This window comes from Akebia trifoliata, chromosome 3 (genome assembly GCF_017979445.1).
Source record: "Akebia trifoliata isolate Shusen 1 chromosome 3, ASM1797944v1, whole genome shotgun sequence".
In the NCBI taxonomy this organism is placed as follows: Eukaryota; Viridiplantae; Streptophyta; class Magnoliopsida; order Ranunculales; family Lardizabalaceae; genus Akebia; species Akebia trifoliata.
The window spans coordinates 3641708-3666817 of NC_141377.1; the positions used below are offsets into that span (position 1 = coordinate 3641708).

General features: G+C 34.1%; 2 protein-coding genes across 3 annotated transcripts; both read right to left on the reverse strand.

Moving 5' to 3' along the window:
* Positions 1-21: 21 nt before the first annotated feature.
* Positions 22-12105, reverse strand: LOC147405584 (serine/threonine protein phosphatase 2A 55 kDa regulatory subunit B beta isoform-like). 2 transcript variants are annotated; one of them, XM_086433376.1, is made up of 14 exons: positions 11830-12104; positions 11183-11286; positions 10977-11072; positions 10767-10886; positions 9269-9460; positions 9055-9146; positions 8823-8941; positions 4571-4694; positions 4340-4463; positions 3566-3634; positions 1793-1884; positions 1600-1677; positions 553-629; positions 22-438 (listed from the first exon to the last, which is right to left on the reverse strand). In XM_086433376.1, exons 1-14 carry the CDS (start codon positions 11915-11917, stop codon positions 302-304), a joined length of 1512 nt encoding a protein of 503 aa, XP_086289502.1. In that variant the 5' UTR covers positions 11918-12104; the 3' UTR covers positions 22-301. The 2 variants fall into 2 exon arrangements, with proteins under 2 accessions (XP_086289502.1, XP_086289503.1); XM_086433377.1 differs by lacking the exon at positions 3566-3634 and having other exon boundaries at positions 11830-12105.
* A 4202-nt stretch (positions 12106-16307) lies between these two features.
* Positions 16308-24841, reverse strand: LOC147405585 (cysteine-rich receptor-like protein kinase 42). The gene is made up of 11 exons (XM_086434023.1): positions 23784-24841; positions 22475-22588; positions 22237-22376; positions 21938-22148; positions 20976-21210; positions 20482-20626; positions 19476-19840; positions 19148-19158; positions 18812-19088; positions 18328-18472; positions 16308-16897 (listed from the first exon to the last, which is right to left on the reverse strand). Exons 1-11 carry the CDS (start codon positions 24562-24564, stop codon positions 16718-16720), a joined length of 2604 nt encoding a protein of 867 aa, XP_086290149.1. The 5' UTR covers positions 24565-24841; the 3' UTR covers positions 16308-16717.
* Positions 24842-25110: the final 269 nt, after the last annotated feature.

Here is a 25110-nt window from a genome sequence, read left to right on the forward strand (position 1 = left end):
AACTTTCATGAAACCAAATGCTTCTACCCAAACAAAACTTAAGTCGTATTTCTTAATTTTTCAAGTCTACAACCCAGTTTATACAATTACTACATGTATGATTCCAATCCGGAATTCACAAGCTGTTACAAAAAATCCCAGAAAGCTTTGTGCTGCTAACCGAATAAAACAAGAAAAAGTAATTTTCCCAAAAAACGTGTTACAATCCGAAGAAGAAAAAAAGAAAAAGTGGTAACCCTTTCAATTGGTTATAGATTTATGTGCAGTTTCAAGCACTCCATCAGTGAGAATATTATAAGAACTATGCATAGTACATGTACAAGCTATTTGCCGTTGAACAAGCAATTAAATTTGCTGTCGGATGCCAAGCTAAATGTAGAAGCTTTGAGTTTAAGTCGCACGGAATTGAATTCCCCTCTGAGCTTGAATTATCATGTCCTGTAAAATCAGTAGAAATGTCTTAAGAGGTCGAAATAGGGATGGAACTGAGAGAAAATGAGGAATAATTGAAGTTAAAAATAAAATAAAAATGAGGATTTCAAAGGCTCTAACCATGTCGGAATTGTCCACGAGTGAGATTGCTTAGTGATGTCCGTCTACTTCTCGAATAAGTTTGGACGTGTTGCTTCCTGAAAGAAAGACAGGCGGTGATATTTTGTTAAAAAAAAACAAAACCTTGTCCCAAAGATTTGAGGTCGGCTAAACGAATCATGTTCCTCTTAGCATTCGTTGAGCATGCCCAAACCATCTTAGCTAACTCTCTTAGTTTATCACTTAATGGAGCTACTCCTACATATTCAGGAGGGCAGTCCGGAATGCAGGAGTAATAATTTGTGGTTCACAATAAATAAGAATCATTGAAGGGCCCCACAATAATGTAAAGATACAAGAAAAACACTTTACTTACTAACATAGTAAGGTCTTAAGTCTTACTAAGGGTCGTTTTGCTCAAATGGATTACCAAATTAGCAAAATCCAACACCACATCCCTCTAAATTTCATCGAAAAACTCAGATCCAAATAATAATAATAAGCAAAAAACATTTTATTTTGTGCTTGATCCAAGGTTTTGAAAATGGACAGCCACCGAACTTCAACCTAACTACCAAATTTAAAATTAAAACTCAACGGTGAAAAATAATGTTTTTTGAATTTTATTTTTTTTCAAAGTTCATAGAATGTTGTTCTCTACAACCTTGAAATATCGGATCATGTTTTTGGATGCCACAAGGTGTGTCCAAGGACCCTTAGTAAGGGTGAAGTCCTTACTTAGTAAGGCTAGTCTGACTCAAAAAAATATGGGGTACTCTTACCACTCTACTACACTCCACTTGGATCACTCACATGTAAGGGGAGTACAAGTTATCCTCGATTGGCGAGAACGCCACTCAGGAGGTCATCCAACCCAAAAGATCACATCAGATCTTAAACATTCAACTATGGATGGAAATTGGATGATGGTTTAATAAAATTCACATCTACCTATTTCAAGATACAAGTGTCTCTACTTTATGATTTCCTGGAGTAATAATCAATTTCTTTTTCTGCTGATGGGTATGCAAACATAAAACAAAATAGAGAAAAATAAATAAATAATACCTGTTTGGGTTTTTGCTAGCTTCCAGTGTAGTTCCTTCTCCAATTCCATCCCCATGAGAGAAAACGCGAAAAAGATTGCTATTTCAAAAATAGAGAAGGAAAAAAAAAACAAAAAGAGTCAGCCCAGCTGCGATTGTTTGGGCCAAATGCAGTAGAATACAAGTAAAGCAGCAGTTCTATGCAAAGGACAAACCTATAAGATCCGCTTGCATAATGAAGCCCATCCCCACTGAGGCAGCACTCAAATTTGTCAAAAATTGAATCATTGTTATATAAATCACATAACTGCAGAAAACACATGGTAAGATGTTAGACATGGTACCAACAAAAAAAACAAAAAAAATCGGTGAGATAGCACATAGAAGAAAGAGGAGAGTAACCACAGAAATGGACCGCTAAATTAGGTGTCGAAATTTACCTGACTTCTTCATCATCAGGGAAAAACAATAAAATAAAAAAGAAAAAGAAAAAGAAAAAGAACAGAAGATATTACAAGCCAACGGGAAAAAATAAAATTAATAGATAAAAGACATCAAAATTTCTTCATTGAAAAAGTTCTACTTTTCAATTAAATAAGTTCTCTTAAGCTTAAATGTTCTAATGGGAAAGGTGCGGTAGAAAGAAAAAAGTTTTTTCAACTCTGATCAGAATAAATATTCCATAAGTGAAAGCCAGAGTTTGCAAGGGATCCGATATTTTAACAACTCTTTACTGTGACCAATGTTTATATCTATTCCATTACTTAACAGTTGGCGAATTTAATCCAAAATCCGGAGATATTATAATTGGGAGAGTTTTATTTCATGGCACACAAATTTATTACTCCAGTATGTCTCTTTGAATTTGCAAATTTAATGCAATAATGTGATCCTGTTTATGGCATTTCTGCAGCATCTTCAATTTTTGGAAGGAAAAATCTGCTCCATCCCTTGCTTCACTATTTCTAATTGTCAAAGATTTACTTCAACAATACCCAAAACTGTTCTTTCTAGAACTAGGTTAGGAGATTTCCCTTAACAAAGAACAAGAATAGGGTAGTTTCCTTGGTGAAAATAGGGTTTTAATCAATGCATTGGACTTGATGGGTACGGCTTACAGTTCAAAACAAGCCAAAGTTTTAAGAAGATTTCAAGGATCTTTTCGGTAGTAAAAAATCGTGATATAAGAACAAATCTTCCAGTTGGAATTGGACCATTCGACCTGCCGGAATCGAACCAGCGACCTAGAGGATTAGTCCTCTGCTCTTCCGACTGAGCTAAGGTCGACTTAGGTGAACCCCCATGCTACCTCAATGAATGTAAGCATGTAAATGAGAAGACCCAAACAAACCCTAGATATGCTAAGGAAGCCTTTTGCAACCTCTTTCAGATACTGAGATGGAGATGCTGAACACATGTTACATAGGAGAGCTTTCTTTGAAAAGTTACATAGGAGATGCTAGAGGAGGTTTCTTGGCCTTCACTTGTTTCAGCTGTTAATGAGTGCATGGACATTAAAATAGCACAAATCAATGGATGCATGTGATGGGGCATCATGGAAATCAGTGCCTTCCATTTTCATTTATAAAATAGAGACCTTTCCCATATCTATACTATTATAATGAGAGAAGGCGGAGTAGAAGTGGTTCGACACTAAATTTTGAATCCCACAAATGCCCCCCACTTTTACATTTATAGTTAATATAACAAGGGTCATTTTAGGCAAAACCCTAGAAAATTTCCGCCCACTACCTAGAATCACAATGGTTAGTTTTCAAAATTACAAAAATGTCCTTTTTACTATGTAATATTCCAAACCCTTTAATCAATGTTTTCAATTACAGATAAGCCCTTTATACACGTGTGCACATGCCACCTTCTAGCATTCTTAAAATAAAATAAAAAAACTTCCATACATGATGTCCCCTCTTACACTATTAAAACTGATCGCCTATCAGTATATTTTTCAATTTATGGAGAGATCTTACCTTAGGTCGGAGGTGATCGTGAATCATAAAAGTTGCAACAGGAGAGGCTTCCATGTTCAAGTCCCACAACTACAAATAGGGGGAAATTGGAGTATTTAGCATATATATAAATGATATGGGGGATTTTAAAAAAAAAAATCATTCGTCCCTCATTATTAAAATCAAGAATGTGGTTACGCATTCAAAGAAAGAAAAGCTTACAATAAGGAGAGGAAAGCAGAAAAATAACCGTTAATGATGCAGAGAAAATAATCCAACATTAGTATTTTAGCTTGCTAGTTTACTGAGGAAACAGATTACTTTATAAATAAACAAAAATAGATGGCAAAAACTCATCTGACGAAGTATATGAGCATCCTGGTCACACATATACCATAAAAAACTAAACTAGATGATAAAAAAAAAATGTACATTCACAAGAGTTTGCCCGTGCCCATTGGCATAGGCATCCTCTTTGGGGTTAAGGTGGTCAAAAAAAGAAAGACAAAAAAGTTGGAGGGGTTATTATTGGAAAAGGAAATATATAAAGTTGGAGGGATATTCTTGGAAAGGGGAGAGAAGCGAAAAGGAAATAAAGTTGAAAATTGTTCTCGAGATGCATATGAAATTGAATCTAAACTCTTCTTTCTAAGGGGGATAAACATTGGAAGACAACCGTTGAGTTTTATTATGTAGATCATTTAGACTCCCCTGATTTCTGCAGAAGAGAGAATTTTTTTATAGAAGAAACATGATTATATCCCAGTTATTTCATGCTCGATGTAGCTAGAAGACCTTTAGATTCATGTAATCACGACTTAGGATGTGCCTTCCATCGCTCGCAAACTTTATATCAGAAATAGAAGCTACTATCTCCGTAAAAAATGATTTGGATCCCTGGTTTTCGCGTTCTTGTAATCTGTACAAACAAAATTCAAGTTAACAAGTCATTCACACTTTCCTGAGCATTGTTAATTTGTAAACAATACAGATAACAAGGATCACACAAGAAAATACAAAACTCACATCCTTGCATGTTGATCACACAATGCTGATTGCCGCATGTCAACTAGCCGAATAAAACCTCTCGAGCTACTGTATGCTAGGATATTACAGCAAACTGGATGGAACTCAGCTGACGTTATCACCTCTGAATGAAAATTCAGAAATCCATCAATACAAGATAGCCCATGGAAAAGATAATTAATGAACTACTAACTTTGCCATCATGACTTCTTGTACATGAATCGCAACCGACCACATTGGGCTGGTTGTAAGTTGATCACCCAGGACAACAATAGGCAATGAGTTCCAGATGAAGGCCCTGCTTGGTATGCTGCAAATCATTTGCAAATGCAAATAATTTTCTAAAATCAATTGCAAATGCAAATAATTTTCTGAAATCAATTTTACTGGTGCTTGGTTACACAATGCAAATGATTTGCATTGCAAAAAATTTGCATCGATATCCTAAATTCTTACTAAATTTCAGTAAATGATTTGCAGCACAAAAAGTACCGCAAATCATTTGCAAAATCACAATTAAAATTTGTATTCCAAAGATCAGGCCAATCACAATAAAAAGATTTGCAAGAGATTTCCCATTGGTTACCAAGCAATAGTAAATCATTCATCGCAAACCATTTGCATTACAAAATATTTGCAGTACAAATCATTTGCAAATGAAAATGCAAATGATTAGTAATGAACAAAGCAGGGCAATAGAGGGAATGGACTTCCCAAATTTCATCAAATGAGAGAGTAATGCGAAACACAAATCAAATCAACAGTCAAGGGTTCCAACGAAAAATTTGTAATTATTTAGCTTTTCCCTTAATTATCGTCGAGATTATTTTAGATTAGTTGTTTTTTTAGTTTTGAGTTGTTTAAGGACTTTATTTTTATGTTTTGGAGACTTATTTTCATGTTTTATTAGCCCATGGTCTTAGTATAATATTTAGGGGGAGTTTGGTAATTTTAGGATGTGTTTTATTTAAGATTATTAAGATTGAAAATTTAGGAGAGAGAAAGTTATGAAAATTAGGTATTTTAGTTTTATTAGGACTCTTGATTCATTTTCTTTATTTATAGATTGTATTAGGGTTTATTTATAGAGAATGAATGGAATAAACAAATTACAAAAGTTTATGCTTTTTTTTTTTTGAATGTTAATGCATTCAATGTGGTTGATGTCATGGAAATCATTGGAGTGATTCCAAGGTAAATACATTTTTTTTTTCTTTAATCTTCTTCTTATCATCTATTTGTTTTTTTTTTTTAATGAGAAATTAGGAACCCTTTAATCCTTTCAAGAACCCAACTCATAAATTTTGCTTTTTTAATTTTCAAGAAATCTTGAATTCTTGAAACTTATAAACCTCAACCCTTAATCTTTCCCCACTTTCTTTAACCCTTACTTCATTAATCTCCTAAACCAAATCTACCCTATACCCAAATACCCTAAATCCACTATTTTTCTTAAATCAAATTCCATTTTCTTATCTCTCCTATTGTCGCCCAAATCCTTAAACTCAATCCCTAACCAAATTTCTCTAAATCCACTATTTTTTTTCCAAAATCAAATTATATTTTCTTATCTCTCCTATTGTCGCTCAAATCCTTAACCCAATCCCCAACAAGATTTTCCTAAATCAAATTTCATTTTCTTATCTCCCCTCATCATTTTGCATCAAATTAGTATGAGAGCTTATGTCCAGGCGACACACATTACCAGATCGCATTGAAAGTAAATGGTATTGGAAGTCAAAACTAGATTTGTTTTACCTTCCGAAAAGTCATTCAAGGTATTGTGTAGTGATGATTATGAAGAGAACCTAATTTCAACAAGTTTCGTTGAGAAAATCTTACAAAATGCTGAAGATAAGAGATTTTGTGGATATTATGATGGAGTTTTCGTTATTTAATTTTGCCTAGGAAAGTTCATAAATAGTGTCGAGTGTAAGGTAATTCCTTTAGAGGAACGTCATATTGTGTTGGGACATGATTGGATCTCACATAAACGGGTTACTTTTGATGCGAAGCAGGGTATTCTAATTACTTCATACAAACGATATCTACTCAAGATATTGCCGTGGAAGTCAACCCCTACAATACCATTAGTCCAAAAACAGGTTGAAAAAAAGACAGATCAAACGCAGAAACAAGATCATGAAGTGGAAAATATGTCAAAAAAGCCTAAGGAAAATCTTTTGGAGACAACATCCACAGTTTTTGTTCATGATGCAGTTGTTCCATCACTAACTCAAACCGACTTAATCTCAGACAGGTACAATGAAGACTTTGCCCAGAAAGAAGATCGCAATTTGAAGTTAATGGTTCAACACAACATTAAGACATGAGGACAAATCTTCGCCAAAAAAAATGAACCACAAATTATCTTGATCATTCTCAAGTACTTCAAAACTCGATGACGAATTTTCTCCAACCAAAGGAGAATAATGCGAAACACAAATCAAGTCAATAGTCAAATGTTCCGACGAAAAATTTGTAATTATTTAGCTTTTCACTTAATTATCATCAAGATTATTTTAGATTAGTTGTTTTTTTTAGTTTTGAGTTGTTCAAGGACTTTATTTTTATGTTTTGGGGACTTATTTTAATGTTTTATTAGCACATTATCTTAGAATAATATTTAGGGACAATTTGATAATTTTAGGATGTGTTTAATTTAAGTTTACTAGGGTTGAAAATTTAAGAGAGAGAGAAAGTTACAAAAATTAGGTATTTTAGTTTTATTAGGACTCTTGATTCATTTACTTTATTTATAGATTGTATTAAGGTTTATTTATAGAGAATGAATGGAATAAACAAATTACATAAGTTAATGTTTTTTTTCTTTGGAATGTTAGTACATTCAATGTGGTTGATGCCATGGAAATCATTGAGGTTATTTTTTTTTCTTTTCTTTAATCCTTCTTCTTATCATTTATCTTTTTTTTTTTTTTTTTTTGTGAGAAATCAAGAACCCTCTAATCCTTTCAAGAACCCAACCCATAAATTTTGTTTTCTTGATTTTTCAAGAAATCTTGAATTTTTTATTCTTGAAACCTACAAACCTCAACCCTTGATCGTTTCCCACTTTTTTAACTCTTACTTCATTTATCTCCTAAACCAAATCTACCCTATACTCAAATACCCCACTTTCTCCAAATCTACCCTATATCAAATTCAATTTTCTCATCTCTCCTATTGTCACTCAAATCCTTAACCCAATCCCCAACCAAATTTCCTTAAATTCCCTATTTTTCCAAAATCAAATTTTATTTTCTTATCTCTCCTATTGCCGCTCAAATCCTTAACCCAATCCCCAACAAGATTCCTAAATCCCCTATTTTGCCTAAATCAAATTTCATTTTCTTATCTCCCCTCATCATCTTGCATCAGAGTAAATCCTTGAAATAGGGTCTTGTTTTTAATTAAAAGAAATCATGTCAAGTACATTGTAGTCAAGGAGTGCCCACGCAGACATCAAGGCGAGGAGTAGAAGAGGTGCCTTAAAACAGATGAGGTAAGGCAGGTTCTGTGAGGCGCATTGAGGCTCATGCCTCGATTGCACCTCAGTAAAGTCGCAAGGCACACCAAGTGTATGACTCATTTAAAATTGAATATAACAATACGTAGCTTTTTTGTTTATTGGTTCTTACATCATAATATCATGTATTTTGCTACATATTATCATCACTATATATACATAGATCTAACTAATTTTCTCCAGGGACACTGTTACAACTACAAACCGAAACTCTTTGCTTCTTAATTGTGCAATTTTGCAACTTTGTGTTAAACTTCTAAGTTTAAAATTTTAATTTAAGATTTGTTGTTCTTATCTTCATGATGTTTTAATCATATTTCATCATTGTTAGTTTCTTACAAGTTTGCAATTGATTATTGTGGTTTGGGGCCTATTTATAGAGATTAAGGTGGTGAATACTTGTTTATAGAACTCATATTTATACATGTTATAATTGTAAAATATTTAGATCCTACCTTTTACTATTTGATTTTTATAATTTTATGATTATTTTATAATTATTGTGCCTTGCTTCACTCAAGCGTACACCTCACCTTGCACCTGAGGCGCCAAGAGGTCCTTGACCCTTAAGTGCAACTTTCGCCCTTAACCACATTGCTTGAATATTTCATTCAATCACGTTTTCAAGAGTGCCAATCCACATGCATAACAGGGAGTCTTTCTCTATATGTTCATGGAAGATAGCATAGAAAGCTACAGTTCAAAGACTCAGGTTACAGAAATTACCTGTGAGGTCCTCCATGTTGGAAGGTTTCATGTCGATGATATTAAAACATTGATCACTGACTTCTAGGTTCCACAAATTTATTCTTAGGTCATCAGCAGAAACAAATGTCTCACCGTCACTGTATAAGGGATATAGAACAATCACCGTCACTGTAACATATAAATCATCTCTTTTTTGTTGAAAAGATTAGAAAATCGGCTAAAAAGAAATTCCAAAAACAGGAGAGTGCACCTGTTGTTTGAGATAGAATTAATATTGAAATCATGAGCATGAGCATACACCCTCCGACATCTAGCAGGAGCAGCCTCTCCAACATTAACTATCTGTTTATACAACATAGTATGGGTGATCTTGCAAGTCAATCTTATCAAAAGCAACATACTTGATAAACAACACTTGTCGCATAGTACATTGAGGAGCTTTTTAGTAACCCACACAAACCTACCTTGTTACGACCTTCCCGAGATGGAGACGTGTTTTTGGGCATTTTATTTGTCCACTCCAAACGGTGGCCATTTGCAACAGTTGTTTCATGTTGACCGGTTGTGAAACTCTTTTCTGCCAGCAATGCATTTTCTGTACAAACAGATGGGTTGTCATCCATTTCTTTGAGTTCTTTTACTTTTTGTTCCTTAACCTGATTACCAAACGACACAAACTACTTCAAAGTTGTACCTGAAGGCATTTGGTTACAAAAGTAATTACTAATTTGAAACACAATTTAAAATGCCAGAGAAATTTTTCGGAAAAAAAAGTGGGAAAGAAAAAATGGGGAAAAGGATAATATATATATACACATAGGGGAACGCTAACGTCCAAGACCTCATGGGGACGTTAGCATTCTCCAACACTTTTTTTTTCAATAATACCCCTTTTGTCATTTAGTGAAAAAGACAAGGGTATATCAGTCTTTTTTACTTAATAAATATTAATTTATGTAAAAAATACTTGTCTCTTTTATAAGAAATGCTAAGGGCATTTAATCTTTAGAATTAAAGGTCTTGTTGTAATAAATGATTTGGCAATCAATGCAAACAAGCATTTACTGTGTAAAAGATCCACATACCCCTATTTTTTTCACTAAAAGACTAAATGAATAGGGGTATTATTGGAAAAAATAAAGTGTTGGAGATGCTAAACTCCCCCATAAGGTCTTGGACGTTAGCATTCCCCGTATATATATAATACATTGGACATTTATGTTAAGATTTTAATATATAGGGAAAAATTACCAAAAAAGTGTCAAATATTTCATATTATAAAAACAAAAAAACTAACCTTATAAAATTTACTAAATCGGATAAAAGTTTGGACTATCCAGTGTTTTAGCAACTGGCTGGACAGTCCAGCATTTTATGTTTAATTTTGCATTAAAACACTGAAAATGTCCCTCTACTATTAAGGCCTTTAGTGAGAACTTTCATCATTCAAATTTATTAAAAAAACGTTGAACTGTCCAACAAATTGCTAAAACGCTGGACAGTCCAATGATTCAAGTTGTTTTTGGTAATTTTTTTTTAAAATGTTATTCTTTGATAATTAACTAAGACTTTGATCCTTTTTTGGTAATTTTCGGCAATATCTATACATGATAACATGTTTCCACACATAATTATACATTTCATGAAGGTAAAAATCAAAATTAACCATCAACATATCTTTTGAGCAAGATAACACACTACCGAAAAGACAAAAACCATAACATCAAATCCTACATTAAACAATATTTATGAACCAATCCACAAACAACCATAAGGCCACAAAAATTAACACAAGCCTTTTTTTAAAAAAAAAAAAACTTGTTTAAAATGTGTTTTAAACATGATTTTTTTCAAAAATTAAAAAAATCATCATTTTTTGTGATTGGCTACAAAGAATACTTTAACGATGCACACACAACCCTTTGTGGTTATTGGAATTAATCAAATTTAACAAATCATTACCTTCCATAGCTTAATTGTTTTATCATTAGTCGACAAAATACATAGCGAACCATTGGGTGTTGCGCACCATCTTACTTTGTTGATCTTCTCTTCAATTTCCACACTCTTCAGATAATCAAACTATAGAGTAATTCACATAGTAAGCAAGCAAAAAAATATATATGGATCAATTCACCATAATAAAAAATTAAAAGTAAACACCTATGCTACCTCTGGTTCATGGCTCTGAAATTCAGTCTTATAGTGATATTCAAGATGCCTCTTGGCACCATAATCCAAGTGCTCCAAGTCTTTTCGAGATCGACTCTGATTTCAAGAATCGAGTAATAAATAACTATAAAAATGATCATAAACCAACAAATTCCAGCGGAACAAAAAAGACATGTGATTTATTAAATTTGTCAAAGTAAACTTACATCTGAACACTCGGTCCTCTCAAATATTACAATACGACCACCTCGATCTCCAGTCGCAAGATAATCGCCTCTCCTCTCGAAATCAATCGTAGATATTATATCAACTAGAGAGGGAAAAAAAACAATTTTCCGTAATCAGAGATTGGATTTATCCAGAATGAATACTTCATGAAATAGATTTCTACAACAAATTACAGTGAAATTGGCACAATCTGAGAACTCATAATTAAAATTGTATCAAAGAATTAAACGAACAAGAACAGAAATCAATCATAGATATAAAATCAACTAGAGAAAAACACAAATTTCCGTAATAAGAGATTGGATTCTATCGAAAACAAATACTTCATGAAATTGATTTCTCCAACAAATTACAGTGAAATTTTCACAATCTCAGAGAACTAAAAATTAAAATTGTTTCAAAGAAGTAAACGAACTAGAACAGAAATCAATCATAGATATAATATCAACTAGAGAAAAACACAATATCGAAAAAAATACTCCATGAAATTGATTTCTACAATAAAATTACAGTGAAATTTGCACAATCTCAGAGAACAAAATATTAAAATTGTTCCAAAGAATTAAACGAACAAGAACAGAAATCAATAATTCATAGAGTGAGATGGATAAAGAGAAGCCCTAACCGTCTTGAACTTCTTCTTCCGGGGTTCGCTCGCCAAAAACCTGAGAAAACTTCCACTCGAGAGCAGTAGTTGGAGATCCAGTACCCATGGAGGCTTCCTTCTTTAAGCTGCCACGTGTCAATAATCGATTTCTTACAGAATCTCCATTAGAGAAGCTTCATGAGTTCACCGGAGCTTTTGGTTTTGGATTTTGGCTCTTCTGTTATCGCTTTCTCAGAAATCCTTTCACATGACGACGATTATCTCGGTGATAACATGAAAAGCGCAAATAATTGATTTTTTTTTTTTTTTCTCTCTTTTATTTGTGGTGTAAGCTAACTTACGCTACAACGAAGGTGCGCACCAAGCCCAAAATCCAAATCACTGCCACGTGTCCATCTAACTATTAAAGCCAAGCCGAATTGTGCTGAGTGAGCTCAAGCTGCAACCTCATATCGCACTTCTTGACGTTTCAATATTATTCAACCCAATAATAAGAAAATGCTGGAATGACATAATATATTTACTGTGATTCTCACAAATCTGACGTGGGATGTGTACATAACCATAGATGTATTTCCTCGTGATACAAGTAAAAATCATTAATGATTATGTATGCATCTCCACGTCAGAATTGTGAGAATCATAGTAAATCCTACGTCACCCTAGCACAACTTATAATATTAAGTTGGCCCATTTGGATGAAAATATTGAGAGTTACTATTGCCACACCAACTTTTACTAAGGCCATGCCAATTGTGTACAAATTTTTTTGATGATTTACATAGGAATTGTTGTGGCATTAGTAAAATTTGATGTGACAATAGTAACTCTCAAAATGTTTCTAACGCAAAATTTAACGGTTGAGATTTAATGTTGGGATAAGTATCTCTAAGGTGTATGTTATTGGGATGCATATAAATTCTCATTATTGAATTTCATGTTTACACTGTCGAGACTCGATATCATGTATTTATTAATGAATCAATTTGTAATAGTCATAAAGGAGTCGTGATAAAATGGCATTGCTAAATCGTACGCAATTGATGTGAAAAACACAGAATCGTAGATCTTTTTTCTTATGTATTTTTTCAAATATATTAAATACACCTTCATTTTTGTGTACTTAAACTACCCTTGAGAAAAGTTTCCTATCAAAATTGCCCTCAATTATTTATTTTCAAGGTATATTTAATGCATCTTAACATGTGCCCATAGGTCACACCATGCATGTCTCCAGTAGGTTGAAACTCTGACAACGATATGACTTCTATCTCAATAGAAAGGGATAAGGTGGAATCATACAAATCATTATAATATTGGACACTAATAAAAGTGTCATGGCTTCAGTGTGACTAGTGAGAGATAACATAGAGAATGACTTCTTCATGTGATTAGGGGTAGGGGTACTGATTATTGGACATGATTGGTGGGAGTACACAATGAAACTATTATAAATGGAGTCTAACTAGCCTTACTAAGTTAGTAAGGATTTTATCCTCACTAAGGGTCCTTGGACTCAACTTGTGGCATCCAAAACCATGTTTCGATGCTTTAGGGTTGTAGAAGACAAAATTCTATGAACTTAGATAAAGAAATTAAACGAAATAAAAATTATTTTCACAATTGAATTTTGATTTTAAATTTGGGAGTTATGTGAAAGTTTGGAAGCCATCCATTTTCAAAACCTTAGATCAAACCCTTTTTTTTTTTATCTGAGTTTTTCGATGAAATTTAGAGTGTGGTAGTGTTGGATTGCAGAGATGTGGTAATCCATTTGAGTAAAACAACCCATGATAAGACTTAAAATCTTTTCTAAGTTAGTAAGGAAAATATTTCTCTTATAGATGGCCCTTGATAAAATAAGGCAAAATGAAGTAGATATGCAATTTATAAAATCTTGATGAATAACTTTGCTAAATGAAAAATTGATTTGTTGGTGAGTGGATTTGCAAGTAGTTCGGTGGAGTTAACGAAACTAGCAAATGAGACAATCGGTTTGTTGTGAATCTTAAGGTATAAGAGGTGAATTACCTCATATGTTTTCTATTGTCGACCCCAATAATGTAGACGAGGTGCAACAATCAATATCATCCTCGAATGCAAGGGTTGTACTTGTACAAGTCTTTTTTTAATAAAAAAAAATTATGCCTCAAGTGGTAAAAACATAAGTGATTCAAATATGAATAATGATTTTCTAACACCACCATCTGACACAATCCCCTTGACATGGCATGTGTTAGAACCATAAATTATTCCTCGGGATACACAATTGCACATGTTTATGAGGATGTACAGTTGTGTATCCCAATGGAAAAAATCTATAATTCTAACCCATGCCACATCAGGGGGTGTGTGTCAGAATATCGCGACTCTTCAAATATAGCTTACATAACCATGGACAAAATTTGTAATTGTAGAAATTTTGATTACTCTTCATAGAAAATCCTATAACTATTTCTAAAGATTGATTTATTGAGGTGGAAATTAGCCTAATCAATGAAAAAGATTGGAAAAATGTTTTTTTTTTTTTTTGGGTAAGGTTTAACGTGAAAGTAGGAGTTATCACAAGTCTATGGTATTAGTGGTGAGTTAGGATCCAAAACGGTGTCCCATTCTTATAACAAAGGTTAGAGGGACACATGACATATTTTTGTTGGAGTTTAAAATACCTAAGTTTCTTAATGCTTTTTTTTTTCTAAGTATTTATAGATATTGCATTAATATATCTAAGAAATTAGAACATGGACAATCGTTTGCATGACATTCTAAAATGCTTAGATTAATCCAGGTATGATATATATGTCCACATTTAGAAACATTGAGCTACATTGACAATTTAGATGACACACGTTTAGTTGCGCGGTTTACTATGAGTTGCATCATTAAGTGGGGTACCCCTCTAATAAGTTGGAAAAATGTAAGGCTTCTCATAGGGTCTTGGTGTAGTAGGGAGGCCCATCCCATGTGATATAGTTTCAGCTGTGACTGGTCACCGTTGAATCAATGGGACTACTTCTCTTTTAAGTGTTCATCAATTTTTTTCCTTCAATTAATTAGAATTGCTTTGTGCTACATAGTTTAGCATTTTATGGACTTTTTAAAGATGCATTGTTTCTCACTTACCTTAGATATATATAAGAATTAGAGGCATGTTTGTTTGTTAGTTATTAATTATTGCTTCTTGTGTAAAACTAACTGGGAATCGATTGACCAATTGTTTATTCATTGTGCCTATATAAATTCAATGTGGTCCCATTTCCTTTCTATTTTTCATTCGTCTTTGTTTTGATCCAGTCCAAGGTCTTTGATACAACTCTTTTCTAGTTGGAGGTCGACATTAGTGTAAGCAAAATAAGGATTTTAGGGGATTTTCGATTTATGTGTGCGATCTTGTGTATTATATTAATAATATATTATTAATACTATTAACGATACTTATTTTACCTGCTAGTAATATATCATATTAATGGCATTTACTGGAAATTGTTGTTGAATACGGGATTAGAGGCGCTTTTAAAACCGCCGGTAATAATATTATATAATATATATATATATATATATATTGTATGTATTAGAGGCACTTTACAAACCGCCAGTATGGTATTATTTAACGGCGGTTTCCAGCAAATGCCATTAATATACTATATTACCGGCATGTAAAAAAGTGCCTCTAATACATTATTTTATGGCAATTTTCAATAAATGTCGTTAAAAGGATACGTTACCCGTAGTTAATGTAAGCAGCACTAATATCGATTTCAGTGGCGGTTTTCAATAAATGCCATGTATATTAGATATTGCTAGCAGTTTATAACTGCCAGTAATAGAAAAATACACTTGGACAAAAAAATTTATCGGTATTTCATAACCGCCAGTAATTGTACCAAAAACCGTCGCAAAAAATATATTATTGTCAGCGGTTCTATAATTGTCATTTCAAGCAGCCTGACATGTTTGGACTCCAATAGAAATTTAGTGCCCATGTTGTCTGTTTGTCCCAACTAAGCTAAAGAGGTGTATTAGGACCATATATAAAATTATTCACATTTTATATATGATATGGAGACATTAAAATGACATATCTCATGAAGATCATCCAAACCAAAAATCAGTTAACTATGAAGTCATAGAAGGAAACTAATTTCTTAGTTAACCCATATTTCTCTTCCAACGTGTCACTATCTCATTGGTTTGTTGAACGCTATAGTTTCCTTCTCATGTGTCCAAACCCTATTAAAAGAGGATTGTAAATTAAAATGGAAAAAAAATCTGCAAGAACATTCATTTTTTTGGAACAGAGATTTGCTATTTCAAAATTTATGCGCTAAGTTGATGAACCAATGGCATGACGCCATGTGTCTTGAAAAAATTACTAAAATAAAGCACTAAAATTGCTCCAAAATTTTAATATACATCAACAGCAAGAGCAAGCCTACATCACACACACACACACACACACACACATGTATGGGATAATGAAGGGGGACATAGTGAAATAATGAAAGAAAATTACAAAATTCAGTATTTGATCTCCCCCATGTAAAGAATCCTCATCCTTAAGAACCCCTTTCATCTCCTTATCACTCACTAGCATCTGTAGCCAACTCTGATTAATTATAGATACAGTTTCATCTTTCAAATTCACAAAAATTCTTCTTTCAAACAGGTTTTTGGATCCCAATCTTCTTGTTTACAATGATGATAATTTCAACTATTTCTACCTATTTTTGGATACGTCAACCTTTACAGGTTCATTTGATTCTGAATGAGATATACTAGAAGGCACAACGGAATTATTTGTGAGCTCGATTGTTGCTGATTTTACCGTGCCAGAAGAAATGGTGGAACTGTCCGAGTCTAACACACTAGATTTCAGAAATGGAGGTTGTTTCGGCCGAGGAATCTTTTAATCTTTTTCGGTTAGCATTTGCACCACTTCAGACATAGATGGCCTTATAGCACAAGAAGCTTGTGTGCATAAAAGTGCGATTTGGAGCACATTCGAGGCCTCTTTCACTGGGAATTCTTCTCTCAAACATGAATCAACTGATTCTTGTAACGAGTTCAACTTGTAATGCATCCAAACCTAATGCCATTAAAAAAAAACAAAAGATAAAAAGAGAGAAATTATTATTTATACTAATAATAATAACAAATTAACAATGCTTGTGTTCTAAACATCACAATGTGAAAAAAAAAAAAAAAACCTATATTTGACAGTCTAAGGTGTTGAGTTTAGTTCCACATCGGACACTGATTGCCTTGTCTCTCTCCTTATTGTTGGAATTTAGAGGGTTGAATTAGAAAACCCTTTAATATTCATTTAATTGCAACCATATGGTAAATCAATCTATTAACCATAGGGTATTTAAATCCCATGTTTGCTTTATGCTTTTTACTTTATGCTTTATGCTTTTTACTTTATTGCTTTATGTTTATTTGAATGTTTTGATTTTGCCTTGAATAATTTTAGTCCCACATCGACTAGGAGAAGAATTGATTTGCAATTCTTAAGTAGTTGTGCTTCTAGTAACTTTAAAGTGGATAGGCCCGTTTTTGCTTTAATTTTCAAGGTCCGTTTTTATTAAAAATTCTAGACGTTTTTTAAATTTAAATTGAACCAGTGTGTCTATTCTGAACCAGCACAATGTGCCTGTTCGGAACCAGTTTGTGACTGTTCTAAACAGTCACTTTCTCTTTTATTTATATCAATTGTTTAATCGATTTTAACCACTAAACTTTTTCTGCTATTTCATATTCTCGAATTATCAGTAATTTATTATTTGTTGTGAGAGCACACAACATCGTCGAGTTCGAAGTTACGTTCCAATTTAGAGTACCCTTTTGGATACGTGGGTTGTTGAATCCTGCAGAACGAACGCCTACAGACTGTGGTACCGTAGCAGGGGCGAATTTCGTTTTAGGACAGTGCTTTGTGCACGCCTCAACCATTTTCTTTTTAGGTAATATTTTTCTTTACATTCTATTTCGAAATTAAGATTTGTTTAAAACTTCTTCTCTCTTTGCCATAAGAAATCAGTATTCAGAAACAACACTTATAAGCTCTTGGGCCTCTCCACTCATTGTCAATTGGTTTTAAGTTGGACCCCCAAATTTATCATGGTATTAGCGTGGGCCCTTCTCTCCTCCACATCACCCAATTCATATCTCCATGTGCTTTGGCCCAGTCTGGCCCTCACGTGCGGGGGTGTGTTGAGTTTAGTCTCACATCAGACACCGATTGCCTTGTCTCTTTTCTTATAAGTTCATGGGCCTATCCACTCATTGCCAATTGGTATTGAGTTGGACCCCCAAACTTATCAAAGGCCTTCAAATTTCATAAATTTTGATGGGCCAAGACGTCGATTTTTTTTTCGACAAATAGAAACTGTCAAATTAATGGAGGATGAGAGAAATTCGATTTCTAAATTAGTGGGCTTTGACCCGTTGAATTTTCTTGTCAAATTTTTCAGTTTTCAAATAGTGCATGTTGTATAGAAGGGGAAGGAATCTTACTGAATGTAGAATGGAACCCGACTCTTGCATGAAGACATTGTTCCTCCTACCACAAATAATCTCAATAACTACGACTCCATAACTATAAACATCTGCTTTCTCTGTTAGTTTTCCTCGAACAAGATATTCAGGAGCCATGTACCCACTGCACCATAAAGATGTTTTTTTAATAAAAACACAAGAATTCTTGCCAAAATTTCTCTTAAAAGTATTCCAAAACAATGACGAAGAAATATTTCCAATGCGTACGATATGGTTCAACTGAAAGAGTTGATAAAAAAATAAATGATAAAACAAAGGGCACTCTTCTTGCAATATATAAATTACAACTCAAACAAGTTCAAAGCCTTAAAAAATGGAGATGATCAATGGTTCTTCTTTTGGTTACTTTACACAAAATGATATTAACTGTTGTAATCGATACTCGAGCATATATAGAAAGAGAGTGATAGAAACTGACTAAATGAACTATTTTTTTTCTTACAGTGTTCCTGCAATTCCGGTACTAAGATGAGTCTTATCGGCTGCAAAGCGTCGAACAAGTCCAAAATCAGCAATCTTTGCTGTCATATTCTCATCGAGGAGAATATTACTACATTTGATGTCACGGTGGATTATTCTTGTTTGTGAACCTCCATGAAGATATGCTAGTCCCTCAGCTGCACCAATGATTATGTCAAACCGCTGCTTCCAGCTTAGAATTTGGATCTTATTCTTGTCTGTATGTAAGACAAAATTAACTACCATTTTACAAAAATGGACTGTAAAAAAAAAAAATTAAATAAATATTTCATGGGTTCCATTTAATTTACATGAAAACTGTAACAAATCCTGAATTTGAGATGAAGAAATTCAAATTTGTTTCATTTTTATTCTAGAATTGTTAACCAACCAGCTACTCCAAAAGACCAATTTGTTGGAGAGAGGGAAAGAAAATTACAAAGTTCAGTATTTTGTCGCCCCCATGTAAAGAATCCTCATCCTTAAGAACGCCTTTCATCTCCTTATCACTCACTGGCATCTATAGCCAACTCTGATTAATTATAGATACAGTTTCATCTTTCAAATTCACAAAAATTCTTCTTTCAAACAGGTTTTTGGATCCCAATCTTCTTGTTTACAATGATGATAATTTCAACTATTTCTACCTATTTTTGGATACGTCAACCTTTACAGGTTCATTTGATTCTGAATGAGATATACTAGAAGGCACAACGGAATTATTTGTGAGCTCGATTGTTGCTGATTTTACCGTGCCAGAAGAAATGGTGGAACTGTCTGAGTCTAACACACTAGAATTCAGAAATGGAGGTTGTTTCGGCCGAGGAATCTTGTAATCTTTTTCGGTTAGCATTTGCACCACTTCAGACATCGATGGTCTTAAAGCACATGAAGCTTGTGTGCATAAAAGTGCAATTTGAAGCACATTCGATGCTACTTTCACCGGGAATTCTTCTCTCAAACATGAATCAACTGATTCTTGTAATGAGTTCAACTTGTAATGCATCCAAACCTAATGCCATTAAAAAACAAAAGAAAAAAAGAGAGAAATTATTATTTATACTAATAATAATAACAAATTAACAATGCTTGTGTTCTAAACATCACAATGTGAAAAAAAAAAAAAAAAAAACCTATATTTGACAGTCTAAGGTGTTGAGTTTAGTTCCACATCGGACACTGATTGCCTTGTCTCTCTCCTTATAAGCTCTTGGGCCTCTCCACTCATTGTCAATTGGTTTTAAGTTGGACACCAAAATTTATCATGGTATTAGAGTGGGCCCTTCTCTCCTCCACATCACCCATTTCATATCTCCATGTGCTTTGGCCTAGTCCGGCCCTCACGTGCATGCGGGGGTGTGTTTAGTCTCACATCAAACACCAATTGCCTTGTCTCTCCCCTTATAAGCTCATGGACCTCTCCACTCATTGCCAATTGGTTTTGAGTTGGACCCCCAAACTTATCAACGGCCATCGAATTTCATAAATTTTAACTGACCAAGACATCGATTTTTTTTATTTTTTCCAACAGAGAGAAACCATCAAATTAATGGAGGATGGGAGAAATTTGATGACTCTAAGCCGTCGAATTTTCTAGTCAAAATTTTCAGTTTTCAGATAGTGCAGTTGTATTGAAAGGGGAAGGAATCTTACTGAATGTAGAATGGAACCCGACTCTTGCATGAAGACATTGTTCCTCCTACCACAAATAATCTCAATAACTACGACTCCATAACTATAAACATCTGCTTTCTCCGTTAGTTGTCCTCGAACAAGATATTCAGGAGCCATGTACCCACTGCACCATAAAGATGTTTTTTTAATAAAAACACAAGAAATTCTTGCCAAAATTTCTCTTAACAGTATTCCAAAACAACGACGAAGAAATATTTCCAATGTGTACAATACGGTTCAACCGATAGAGTTGATAAAAAATAAATGATAAAACGAAGGGCACTCTTCTTGCAATATATAAAAATATATAAATTACAACTCAAACAAGTTCAAAGCCTTAAAAAATGGAGATGATCAATGGTTCTTCTTTTGGTTACTTTACACAAAATGATGTTAACTATTGTCATCAATACTCGAGTGTATATAGAAAGAGACTGATAGAAACTGACTAAATGAACTATTTTTTTTCTTACAGTGTTCCTGCAATTCCGGTACTAAGATGAGTCTTATCGGCTGCAAAGCGTCGAACAAGTCCAAAATCAGCAATCTTTGCTGTCATATTCTCATCGAGGAGAATATTACTACATTTGATGTCACGGTGGATTATTCTTGTTTGTGAACCTCCATGAAGATATGCTAGTCCCTCAGCTGCACCAATGATTATGTCAAACCGCTGCTCCCAGCTTAGAATTTGGATCTTATTCTTGTCTGTATGTAAGACAAAATTAACTACCATTTTACAGAAATGGACTGTAAAAAAAAATTTAAATAAATATTTCATGGGTTCCATTTAATTTACATGAAAACTGTAACAAATCCTGAATTTGAGATAAAGAAATTCAAATTTGTTTCATTTTTATTCTAGGATTGTTAACCAACCAACTACTCCAAAAGATCAATTTGTTGGAGAGAGGGAGAGAACGATGAATATAAGAGGGTCCCAGGGCTTAACTGGAGTATGACACAATCGAGAGTGGAAGAAAATATACACTCAACACTCTCCCTCACACATAAGGGTGGAAAGAATCGATCCCGTGACCTATACAAACCTAGTGCTCTGATACCATGTTAACCAACCAACTACTCCAAAAGACCAATCTTTTTGAGAGGGGGAGAACTATGAATATATAAGGGGGTCATGGGGCTTAATTGGGGTATGCCACACTCGAGAGGGAAAGAAAATATACACTCAACACTCCCCCTCACACATAAGGGTGGAAAGAATCGAACCCATGACTTATAAGAACCTAGCGCTCTGCTACAATGTTAACCAACCAATTACTCCAAAAGACCGATCATTTGGAAAGGGGGAGAACTATGAATATAAGAGGGTCATGAGGCTTAATGGGGTATGACATACCCAAGAGTGGCATTCAACAAGAATCAATTAAAAGTTATCAAAGAAATTTACAATTGGGTACGTCGAAGGACTCACCGAAAAGGATTTGATCAAGGCTCGAGTTTGGTAAGAATTCATAAACCAAGAGGCTTTCCGGACCTTCAATGCTACAACCCAAAAGCTGTACGAGATTTTTGTGTTGAATCCCTCTAACCAAATTTACTTCATTGAAGAACTCATCAACCCATGTTCTAGTATTAAAGCATAATCTCTTCACAGCTACTGTCCTCCCATCAGGGAGATTCCCCTGACTCAAGTTTAATTCAAACTATTAGAAAACAATGGTGGTGATGGTGGTAGTGGTGGTGATGTTTACGGGGACGATTCAATCTTACCTTAAATACCGAACCACCTCCGCCTTGGCCTAATTTTCTAGAGGGATCGAAACTTCTTGTTGCCTTCTCGAGTAGTTCATATTTGAAATTCAATTTGGAGTAGTACATTGAAGATGAAAGATGAATGAGATTATTGTGTTCTAGAACAAATAAGAGAAGTTAACCATATCAGAAACAATTATGGATACAACGAAGTTAGTAGAGAAGAAAATTCTTTCGATTGTAGATGAAATTCTACCTTCTTTTGTCATTTTAAGTTTTGTGTAACCCACATATGCACCAAACAAAGAAAGTAAAGAAAAGGCGACACTGCCTATAGCTACTGTTATTACGCCTGCTTTTCTTTCCAACTCTGAAAAACACACGAAACAAAGAAAGAAAAACCGTTAAGATTAACAATAATGCCAACTAAAATTCAATCCTTGCACCAACTTGTTGAGATTTTGGAGGTGCCTATTCAACACGATGGACGAAGAAAATAGTAACAAATATAAATTAAAAAAGCAAAAGAAATGAACACCAAGATTTATGTGGTTTGGCTTTGATGCTTATGTCTTTGATGCCTTATTATATCTTTCAAGTTTTATTCCCAAACCCAAGCCCTAAAACTCTTGTACACCCCTCTCAGTCTCTCTGGTAATAAGAGACATGTAAATAACAAGATCCAACTGATATTCAAAGAAAATGATGAATAAATTAAACCTAAGAACCATAGTATTAAATTTCGACATATTTTCATTTCCACAAGGTCTAAGACTAAATTTAACTGACAGTTTATTTATGTATATATTTCAGTGGAAATCACTATCCATTTGGCAAAATATTTTGACAATTAAGAATTTCAACCAAAATAATAGATGCTAAGAGTGACCTATCCCACTACCCATCCCTTTTCAACTACCATTTTGGGTCGTGAAATCCAAAAGAGGGGTCTCCAACATATGGCCCATCTCACTACCTTTTTTGGGTAGTGGAATTATCACAACCCAAAATAGGTCGCTCCACACAGCTTCCCCATTTTTTTTGGAGGGAAAAAATTCAGACAGTTAGCTGAAATATTATAATTTCACACAGTTTGAAATCTGAGTTGAATTAAAAAATTTAAAATATTTATGAATAGCAATTTTTGAGTGGTACAGTTGGAGTGCATATCCTAGGAATATCCAAAGTGGCTATCCATATGCCCATGGTTACTCATTTATGGGGATGGAGATGGGTATCCCCCTTGGAGTTGATCTAAGAATGTAAAATTTAGGTGAACATATTTCGATAAATAGTAAATTTTGACCGAAATATTCATATAAGTACTCACATACAATCCATCTGTGCCATGCTCTAATTAATTAGATATATCAATAATTCAAATAAACCCCTAAACCAATCAAACCAAATCAAGAAGAAAACAAAGAAGAAGACCTTACCCTCTATTAGAATTATGAAACCAATAATCAAAAACAAGAAACCAATTCACCTCATCAAAGATAGAAACAAAAAAAATCCTAGAAATTTTAAGAAAAAAACATAAAAATACTATAAAAATTACTTACTTTCATTGATCTCCTCTGCCCCATCATTGTAAAACATATCCGTCGAATATCTTAAATAACACCCAGGATTCAATCCCCTCCCATCGGTGCCTGGCATACACGTTCTTAACAACTGCCCTGCTTTTTCCAAGCAAGTTTTACATCCGCTCTCGTTAACCGTCTTCCAACATTGCGCCAATGCATACACACTCGCCGCTCCTCCCTTCACCTCAGCTACCCCAAATCCTCCTTTTCTAACTGCATTCGCAACCGAATTCATGATTGCTTCGTTGGCCTTTTTCGTGATCTCGTTTCCATAATAATTTTCTACGAACAATGCAGAAGACGGTGAATTACATAGCACCTTATTGTGTTCACGGTCAATCGATTCTTCGAAGAAGTTGTACTTGTCATATCGGAAGAAACACCCGTCGAGATAGACTCGAGCTGAATTGGTGGAAAGGCATTTTGTGACCTTGATTTGGCTCTCAGCGAAGCATTGGTAGCATTCTTTCGGAGACAGGTCATCCATACATTGGGATAAGATGTATGTAGTTGGATTTAAACCAAAAGAATGGGTACCCCAATTTTGGTTTAGGATTAGTTCGGAGAGAGTTTTCAATTCTTTGATGAAATTTGGGATGAAGTGAGTGTTGGATATGGAAGGTGAGGTACCACAGTATACGCCCGCTTCTGTGATTCGTGGGTTGGCGAGGGAGAGATCGAAGAATGAGACAATGGAGAAAAGGAAGAAAAGGAAGGAACAAAGGAGAGATGAAGGAATTGGGATGAGGAAAGACATAGAATTTGAAATGGGTGTCTTTAATTTTTTAGAGTTTTTGTGTGTTTGAAGGAGAGAGATTGTAATAAAGATTAGTGGATGTGTGAATTTGGGTTAATTTCTTTTTCCTCTCTCCCTCTTGTTCTTTTGCTCTTTTTCTTTAAGGATTTAGAGGGAGAGAGGTGGGATGTGGTTCTTGGATGATCATATTTGGATTAATTTTTGGTTTTGAGAGAGAGAGAGATATGGTTGGCTGAAATGGGTTTGTCTGTTATAATTTTAGAGATGCAGAGTTGACTGAAATGAGCTTGTTAATTCCTGAGAGAGAGACAGAGCATGTTTGTTTGAATTTCTGTTATTAGTTGTTCTAGTTTCTTTTCTAGAGCTGCCATTGGCATCCCAATTTTTACTTAGTACACTCCAATTAAAAATAAAAATAAAAAGTGAATGGTGGAGAATAAGTAAAAGTTGATGGGCCAATAGTATCTCTCTAAGCCCAACCTTAACTGTAAACAACTACCAAAATTGTTTGATTGAGTGTCATTAGATGTCCATTCAATTTTTTTT